Genomic DNA, 9,688 nt, shown 5'->3' on the forward strand with positions numbered 1-9,688 from the left:
GATAACTTGGATTACAAAATTACTAAAAACAGTATATCATGTACAGTAAAACAATGCAGCAAAACTGGAGTACAAAATTAGAGAACAATGCATAAGACTGGGCAAAGCAAGGGAAACTGCCTAAAATTTCGCAAGCACGGCATTGGTGCATGATGCCTCATAGCCCCAAAATCCAGGTTCTCCAAGAGAACCAAAATAGATTGTGTAAGTTAGTTGTAGAGCTCTGTTTTTGTATGGTTTAAAACAGAGTGGGCCTGAAGGGCAGAATACTGGAGGAGGTTGTGAGAGTGCATGGGAGGGAGGTAATGATTCACAAGCTGTTTCTCTTGTGTAAGTATGAGGTGAAGTTTCTGAGTTGAACTGGGGAAGCTGAACCCCTGGCTGTTGGGGTTTGGCAAGCCCAGACATTGCTAAAAGAGGTTGGCCGCAGCTGTTATAACTTAAGAAAAGGCAAAGACCCCTGTCCTGTTGTTGTTTCTAAATTTCTGTAGCAAATATTTAATGTGCCAACGAGTTTTGTCCTTGGGAATTTGAGGTGAACTTTAAAATTAAACTGCAGTTGAGAATCAGCATATGTATTTCTTCCTTCCTCCCCCTCAAGCAGTAAGACACGAACGTGAGAAGTGTTCGTGTGTGACACTTTGTTGTGTGGTTGGGGGAGGAGGTTTCAGTAAACTAGCATGTCCTTGCATGACCAGTTCTTGAAGGTTTTCTTAAACTAACTTGTATCGGATGATTGGTTCAGACAGGCCGGATCCTGTACACCTGTTTCCAGTCCATTCAAGCACAAAAGAGCTCAGAGTAAGTGTTTAAGCCCGCTCTCTTGTATTAAAATTTCAACAGATTTTACACTGCTGCTAATATGTATTCTACAATAGAAATTTTTAAAATTCTATTTGTACTGTGTCCTCTTTTGCTGCTTCTAGATATTAAAAACCTGCTATAATTTTTTTGAATTCATTTTATAATAAATTTCATGCTGCTTTTAATGGTTTTCTGTTTTAATAAGGTGGCATTATGGCTTTAATTTTATGTGTTCCTTGAATAAACTGCATTTTGTAGAAAGGTGGGATATGTATTCCCTAGCAGTGCCCTCCTAAGATGAGTTGCACACTTCTAAGTCCTTTGAGGTCAGTGGTTTTAAAGGTAAAGGTTCCCTTGCTCGAAAGCCAGTCGAATCCGACTCTAGGGTTGCGGTGCTCATCTCCGTTTCCAAGCCAAAGAGCCAGCGCTGTCCGAAGACGTTTCCGTGGTCATGTGGCCGGCATGACTAAACACCAAGGCGCACGGAATACTGTTACCTTCCCACCAAAGTGGTACCTATTTATCTACTTGCAAAGTCTTGCTTTCGAACTGCTAGGTTGGCAGGAGCTGGAACTAGACATGGGAGCTCACTCCATCATGCGGCATCCGAGTTTCGAACTACCGACCTTCCACAGCCTGCAGTTCAGCGTCTGAGCCACCGCGGCTCCGTGGGCTTAAAAGGATGTAATTCTGCTTTAAGACGATACCGTAAATGGAATCAAGCAAAGCAATTATGGCTGAGAATTGCTGAGTCTCCAACTTGATTTCAGTGGTGCCTTTGTGGAGCTACTCTGTTTTTAATTCTCAGGTTTTCATCTTGAAGACTACTTTTAGGGAGGGCAGGGAGTGTTCATTCTACCAGCCTGACTGGCAGACTTCCTCTTTACAATTCCCAATTTCTTTACAACTCCCAATCCCTGTCCCAGGATCCGGTTGCCAGTCTTTCTGCCTAACGGGCAGAATGCCATCCAGTAACCTTTGTGGCTGAGTTAGGATTTTAACTGGGCCTTCCAGGTCTAATGATGGATAGAACAGCCACTGTTGTCATGATGTATAGTAGTTACCTGCTGTTGAATGAAGGTGGTGGTGCTTTCCACGCAGAGATGAGCTTGCACGGTTTCCCCGCTGATGATGTGGCTATAAATAAAGTGCAGCAGCAATGGGGGCTTCCACGTGGCAGATCTCCTTGCCCCATTTCCCCAGCAGCAGCCACTGTTCCCCAGGCCACCAAAGCCTTTGCAGGGTATTTTTAAAAAAATCAAAACTAGAATATTGTTATCGCGACAATGTGATACCAATAAATGTACCAAATCTTCTCTTTAAAAAAAAAAAAAGTCTCTAGCCCCTCCCACTGTGGAGATACGGCTTTCTGCTTACATCTCTGCAGTGGAAGGAACTAGAGACTGGCTTTTTTTTCAAAATGAAAACTGAGAATTCAGAGAACCTGGTACACATATTGGTATAATGTTACATTGATACCCTAGTGCTGGTTTTAAAAAGCTCTCCCCCGGCAGGGGGGAAGTAGTGACTGCCATGGAGTGAACAAACATGGCCAAGGGGGACCCAATAGATGTTGTTTACCTTGACTTCCAGAAAGCTTTTGATAAAGTTCCTCATCAAAGGCTCCTAAATAAGCTCAATAGTCTCAGGATAAAAGGACAAGTCCTCTTGTGGATCAAAAACTGGCTAATTAATAGGAAACAGAGAGTGAGTATAAATGGGATCAGTACTCGGTCCGATGCTTTTTAACTTATTAATGATTTGGAGTTGGGAGTAAGCAGTGAAGTGGCTAAATTTGCAGATGACACGAAGTTGTTCAGGGTGGTGAGAACAAGGGAGGCTTGTGAGGCACTCCAAAGGGATTTGTCGAGGATGGGCAAGTGGGCGTCAACATGGCAAATGGGGTTCAGTGTGGCGAAGTGCAAAATGATGCACATTGGAGCCAAAAATCCTAACTATAAATACACGTTGATGGGATCCGAACTGGCAGAGACTGACCAAGAGAGAGATCTTGGAGTTGTAGTAGCTAACTCAGTGAAAATGTTGAGACAGTGTGCGACTGCAATAAAAAAGGCCAACGCTATGCTCGGGATTATTAGGAAGGGAATTGAAAACAAATCAGCCAGTGTCATAATGCCCCTGTATAAATCGATGGTGGAACCTCATTTGGAGTACTGTGTACAGAACTGGTCGCCACACCTCAAAAAGGATATTATAGCATTGAGAAAAGGGCACCTAGAATGATAAAAGGGTTGGAACACTTTCCCTATGAAGAAAGGTTAAAGCGCTTGGGGCTCTTTAGCTTGGAGAAACGACGGCTGAGAGGTGACATGATCGAGGTTTATAAGATTATGCATGGGATAGAGCAAGTAGAGAAAGAAGTACTTTTCTCCTTTTCTCACAATACGAGAACTCGTGGGCAATGCTCGCTCTAAGCTGTGGAGTCTTGTGAGCAAAAATTCTACTTTGTGAGCTCCTGGCATTAAAGTTGTGAGCAAGCAATTTGGCTACTGCATAAATTAGTTTGCTCTGGAGCTGAGGTAAGACAAAAATATGTGAGCCGGAGGCTAAAAAACTGTGAGCTAGCTCACACTAGCTCAGCTTAGAGGGAACACTGCTCGTGGGCACTCAATGAGATTGCTGAGCAGTCGGGTTAGAACAGATAAAAGGAAGTACTTCTTCACCCAAAGAGTGATTAACACATGGAATTCACTGCCACAGGAGGTGGCGGCGGCTACAAGCATGGATGGCTTCAAGAGGGAATTAGGTAAACATATGGAGCAGAGGTCCATCAGAAGCTATAGCCACAAGGAACTCTAAGCCTGGGGCAAGTGATGCTCTGTATTCTTGGTGCTTGGGGGGGCGGGCAACAGTGGGAGAGCTTCTAGTGTCCTGGCCCCACTACTGGACCTCCTGATGGCACCTGGTATTTTTGGCCACTGTGACGGTGTTGGACTGGATGGGCCTGATCCAACATTGGCTTCTCTTATGTTTTTATGAGTCAGGATTAGGGAAAATGTCTGCTATGTGAGTGGCAAAATCTGAATGTTCCCACACATTCAGTAGCCCTCTAGGCATTACTGCAGTCTTTCTCAAACTTTGGAGCAAACCAGTTTTGTGAAAGATCAGAGAAAAGCTGGGCAAAACCGCAGGAAGTGCATGGATGCACCACAATGCTGTGGTGAAGCAGGGTATGCATTTCCAAAAGCATTAAATCCAGGGCAGATAACCTGTGTGGAAATGGCAGGTGTCCTTGCAGAAAGCTGGGACTTCCGTGGCTGCATTTTGTGCTTTGCTAGAAACATCTGCAGTGTGATCTCAGGCACCTTTGCTTGTGTCGTTGCCTAGCATCAGCTAATGCCCACGTATTAGGACGCCTTTTCATGCTTACATTTCCACACAAGTATATGCTGCTTTTGTCTGCAGTACCAACATACAACAAATAACCGTGCACAAAAGATAATGTACAACGTGCTTTTCATTTTGGAGGAGGCTTGTAGCTCATTGAAAAAATCTTTTGCAGTGTTCACTGAAGGAGAACTTTGGATAAAAACTATGGTATTTGGCAACCTTGTGCTGAAAATTGTTGTTGAACTCCCTGAGGAAGATTCTGAATCAGAAGGATATCTGGACCTCTGTTGGAGGAAGATAGAGCACATGTTATAAAGAGACTTTAAGGAGTCCTCCCTTTTGAAACTTTTAACAGAGGAGGACTAATATTAATTATAAGGTTGTACATTATCTTTTGAGATTCTTTGGAGATGATATTTGATATTTTTGATATTTCTTATATTGTATATTGTGATTAAGATGAATTATTATATAAGAAGAAATTATTGTAAAAATATTTTTCAAAGAATATAGATAAATGATATGTTATAATCATCTGTGAACGGTATTTGTTGTGTGTTGGTTTTCCTACTTACCGTGGGTCCTTTTTTGGTTTTGTGATTTGTCTGCAGTACAGCAGATGGTTTCCATTTGAGAGACCCAGTTTGGTGTAGTGGTTAAGTGCGCGGACTCTAATCTGGGAGAACCGGGTTCGATTCCCCACTCCTCCACTTGCACCTGGCTGGATGACCTTGGGCAAGCTATAGTTCTGATAAGAGCTGTTCTTGAAAAAGAGCAGTTTCTGTCAGAGCTCTCTCAGCCTCACCTACCTCACAGGGTGTCTGTTGTGGGGAGGGGAAGGGAAAGGAGTTTGTAAGCTGCTCTGACACACCTTTGGGTAGTGAAGGGCGGAGTATAAATCCAATCTCTTCTCTCTTCTTCTCTTCTCTTGATTGTTTGCCCTAACAAACCTGCCAAGCCCTGTTGTGGGGTGGTGATAAAAGAAGGTAAAAAAGAAAGATGCATTTTTTTTACAGAAAGTATAAATGTGGGCACTAACTTGCATGTGTTTTTGTTGTAGGTATGAGAGGATTGAAATTCCTATTCATGTGGTCCCTCACAATACCATTGGGAAAGTGTGCCTGGAGTCAGCTGTGGAGCTGCCCAAGATCTTGTGTCAAGAGGAGCAAGACGCCTACCGAAAAATCCATAGGTAACGTGAGATCAGGCACAATTCCTTCCTGATTTCTGAACCTGCCCATGGAGTTAAGATCTGCCTCCCAAGGAAGACAGAGAGGGCCTACCACTTGACACAGGGGGGTGGATGTTTGCTGTTTTTCCTGTGGCATTGTGCATTCAGTTTCCGCTTCCTCAGGAGATTCACCCCCCTGATACCATCCTTACGGATGCTGAGGCACCAAGCAAAGATTTTTTTAGTACTTCAGTTTGGCTTTTCTTCTGTTCTGCTCTGGTTTGTTTAGATTTCTTTTCCTCTCACCATTGTTTTACTGTGCGCTCTGTCGTTTTCTTCTATACTGTTTGGGTTTTTTTATTATTTTTATTTCATTGTGTTAATTCATTGACAGCCACCTGTTTCCATTCAGAAAAGCAGGATAGGAATGGTTTTAATAAACCATTGGACAGCTCAGTTTGGCCTTGCTGGCAATCCATGTTGACTATCTCTTTCACCTGCTGTCCTTTAGAGCAGGTATAGTGTGGGTTGATCGTATGGCTCAGAAGCTGAGCGACTTTATACAGTCTGTTTCGTTGGCAGGAAGGGAGGCTAAGCTGGGCTGTGTGTTATGGCAGGGTCAGATTGTCAGGGTGACTAGACAAAAGGAAAATAAGCTTAGTGGCACCTTGAAAGTTTAACAGGATTTATTCCAGCATAAGCTTTTGTGAGTCAGACCTTGCTTCCTCTGATTCACTGAGTTTATACAGCAAATAGTTACAAGAATCGGCACAGTAATGAGACAAATGAAAAATGGAAAAGAACTGTGACAATTTAGCGCTTAATAATAATATATTCATAAATCATAATATACGATAACAGAAATGTAAATAGAAATAGTGAATGTAGTAGACGGTTGTCTCCGGAATGATATGCCGTTTCGAAGATGATCTTCTTCTGAACAAGGAGGTGTACATAAACTGTCCTTCAACAATTCATATCTCTTGGTGACGTATTGACAATATACTGTAGATTCACTTCATCATAAAGCAATGCTTACAGCTGTGTTCTTCAATGGGCTATGGTTGCTGATACGTCACATTTCACTGAGTTTATAACCATTATCAGGAAACATTTTATATTCGGTTTTACAAGGGGAGGGAGGAAGAAAGGTGAGCGAAATGTGTTGCAAGTCCTTCAGGTATAAGTCCCACTGAAAGGGAGTGGAACGGATGTGGTGGTTGCTCAGGATAAATGATGGGAGAGGTCACAGGATCCAGCCTCTTACGGAGTGCAGATACATAAAGTTTTGATTGGATCTTTTGTCAGGTGGTATAGTTGACTGCTGCCCTCTCACAGGTGTGTGCTCTCTTCCTTTGTTTAGCCTTACTCATCTAGACTCAATAACCAAGATCCACAATGGCTCAGGTAAGGACTTCCAGATCAAGAAAAAGAACATGGCACCTTCTGATCCTTGTAGATGAATCAGGTCTCCAAACCCTACTGAGACTAGAAAGCTATTCCACACCTGTGGTTGGTTCTCAAATTGTAGGCAAACCTCTTCACTGGGTGGTGGGAAATATCCAGTGGAAGGGCATTGCCCTTCTTGGGTGTGTCTTGATTTTGTCGGCCCTTTCTCTGCTGACAAATCCAGGGTGTGCATAACTGTGCACTTTCTGATAGTGTGGGATCAAGACTCCTTGTTTTTCCTGCAATACTGTTAGCACATCTAAGAGATTCCCCACTCTGCCATGGAAGCTTGCTGGGTAACCTTAGGCCAGTCACAGGCTAACCTACCTCACAGGGTTGTTGTGAGGAAAAAATGGAGTAGAGGAGAGTGATGTAAGCTGCTTTGAGTCCCCCTCATGGGGAAAAGCAGGGTGTTCATGAAGCATGTGAATACTTTGCAGAGGCCTAACGTGCCATAGAATTAGGCTCTCTGTTGCTCATGGCAAGCAGGGCCGGCTCACTCACTAGGCAAACTAGGGGATCGCCTAGAGCAGGACAGCCCTTAGGGGCACCAAACTGCACCCGGCCTGTACTCTGGGAGTTTCTTGATTATTTGTGTTTTTCATTCTTCCTAAAATGCATTTATTTTTGAAAATTGGTGGGCGCACAGGGGCCCCCAGAAGGGATCCTCGCCTAGGGTGCAAAATAAGCTGGAGCCGGCCCTGATGGCAAGGACTGCACTTGCCGGGCCCTGTGCAGTCAGAGAAGGTTTGTCTTGCTGTTTGTTTTCCAAAATCTAGATGCTGCCTTTCCGCCCTCGTAAGGGCCACCAAGGCAACTAACAAAACCCACAGAATAAAATCACATCTTAGAAGCCATTGATACCAACAAGAAACATCCTTAAAATAACTAAACCAGAGCTAAAATACATAATATAAAAACAGCAATTAAAACATAGGGCAGGAAGGAGGGACCACTGAGGGAATGTTGAATGAACCAAAAAAAATAAATATCTTCACCTGCTGGCAGAAGATGGCAATAGCTGGGGACAGACAAGTCTCCCTGGTGAGAAGGTCCCAGAGTTTTTGGTGCCACAACCAAGAAGGCCCTTTCCAGGGTTGTCGCCAGCGTTCCCTCTAAGCTGAGTTAGTGTGAGCTAGCTCACAATTTTTTAGCCTCCGGCTCACACATTTTTGTCTTTGCTCAGGAAGGAGGGCTCTAGAGCAAACTAATTTATGCAGTAGCCAAATCGCTCACTCACAACTGTAATGCCAGCAGCTCAGAAAGTAGAATTTTTGTTCACAAGACTCCACGGCTTAGAGGGAACATTGGTTGTCACCCGTCTAATCTCTCTGACCGTTGACTCTTCCCCTCCCCTTTCCAGTGTTCACCAAAAATCTCTGCAGCCAGATGTCTGCCATCAGCGGCCCCCTGCTGCAGTGGCTGGAGGACCGCCTGGAGCAGAACAAGCAGAGGATGCAGGAACTGCAGCGGGAGAAAGAAGAGCTGTTGGAGGAACTTTCTACCCTGTAGCGCTTGAGAACAAAGGCCCTCGTGGCTTAGGGAGCAGAGCGAGACGATGGGTTCCTAAGCCTGGCCGGGGCCCTGCCTTGACACTTTCCTCCTCCGTTCCATCTCGTAGCAGACACTGCCACAAAACGGGAAGGACCCTGGGCACAAACGCTGTTCCGTCAAAGGGAGGATCGGCCTCCTAGAGTAGATCAGCTGCCTTTGCAGAAGAGCAAACCTCTGTCTTTTGCAGATGGGGGGACTCGACTTCATCCTTCACGCAGCTGCCGCAGGAGAGTCGGAGGAGGGTGCAGCTGCCCTGACCTTGGCATGCACCCTGTAACAACAAACTAATCTGCACTTGGCGTGGACTGGTAATGTTGAGGTTACAGGGATCCTTTTGTGTCTGCCTCTTCCCAGGAGGATCTCTGTCCCTATTAAGCTTTTAAAAACTGGAGTGATTGATGGATGCTTGTGAAGCAGTAGTCATGCTCATGTTCTGTCTTTTAACCTAAATAAAGTCAAAGTGAAGATTGGAGCTGCAGCACTTCTTGAATGCCTGGCCCTGGGAATGCATGGTGCCCCATGCTTCCTAATTCACCCGTGTCCCCTGTTCTGATACTGTATTCCTGCAGACCTTCTCTCCCCTGCCCAGGCAATTTTTATGTCTCTTGGATTTCTTTTGTTGCTTATAGCACTTGAAGTCTCCAGTGAGCATTTTATAGGCGCTGTGTGTTTTTTTTATAACTGCTTGAAACATAATTGCTCCATGAGATCATTTTTGAAGGCTTTTCCTTTTAAGGAAATCTGTAACCTCATGTCCTGCAAGGCGCAGCAAAGTTAACTATTTTTTTTTTAAAGGAGCTTTCTGAACCTCAGTATTAGGGAATGAACGAGGGGATCTGGTTAGGGGGAATCGAGTTAAAAGCAAAGTATGCCTGCCCTTTTTCTAACACTGCAAGGCTCTGTACAGATAGTACCATTGAGGCTTGGAGTTGTGGCTCCTGTGTTCACTTTTTAAAACTCTTCCTTTGGGCAAACTGTGCTCATTTTGTTGTGACTTTGATAAGGACCTATTGGCTAGTGCCTGCTATGACTACCACCCCAGCTGAGGCTTCTGTATAGGCGGGAAATGTCTCCATTACAGGGTAGGCTATATAAACACTGCACACAGAACAGCTGCTCTAGGGAAATGGTGTACACCCAGAGCCAGCTTGGAGACACTTCAGACATGTCGTTAGAAAGGAAGTTGAACAACGGGGATGCAGAGGAGGAGGCTGACATATGCGCTATGCCTTTTGCTTTAAAGCAAATCATCTGGCTGCAAATCATTTTCAGAATGCTGGGCTGCGTGCCTGTATCAGACTTCACGCTTACACTGCGCTTATAGAATCGTGGAATTGACACAGCCACAGAAACCATCTG

The 9,688-nt window shown here is 44.5% G+C and overlaps 1 protein-coding gene across 1 annotated transcript in view; it reads left to right on the forward strand.

Annotated features, from left to right (window-relative positions):
* Positions 1-8,788, forward strand: part of BRCC3 (BRCA1/BRCA2-containing complex subunit 3) — an 11,513-nt gene extending 2,725 nt beyond the window's left edge. The window contains exons 2-5 of the mRNA XM_015426523.1: positions 746-801; positions 5,216-5,347; positions 6,690-6,733; positions 8,139-8,788. Of these exons, the coding sequence (XP_015282009.1) occupies positions 746-801; positions 5,216-5,347; positions 6,690-6,733; positions 8,139-8,287 (381 nt within the window). The 3' untranslated portion in view covers positions 8,288-8,788. The remainder of the gene's footprint in view (positions 1-745; positions 802-5,215; positions 5,348-6,689; positions 6,734-8,138) is intronic.
* Positions 8,789-9,688: the final 900 nt, after the last annotated feature.

Source organism: Gekko japonicus, unplaced genomic scaffold (genome assembly GCF_001447785.1).
Source record: "Gekko japonicus isolate JY-2015 unplaced genomic scaffold, Gekko_japonicus_V1.1 scaffold1313, whole genome shotgun sequence".
Classification (NCBI taxonomy): domain Eukaryota; kingdom Metazoa; phylum Chordata; class Lepidosauria; order Squamata; family Gekkonidae; genus Gekko; species Gekko japonicus.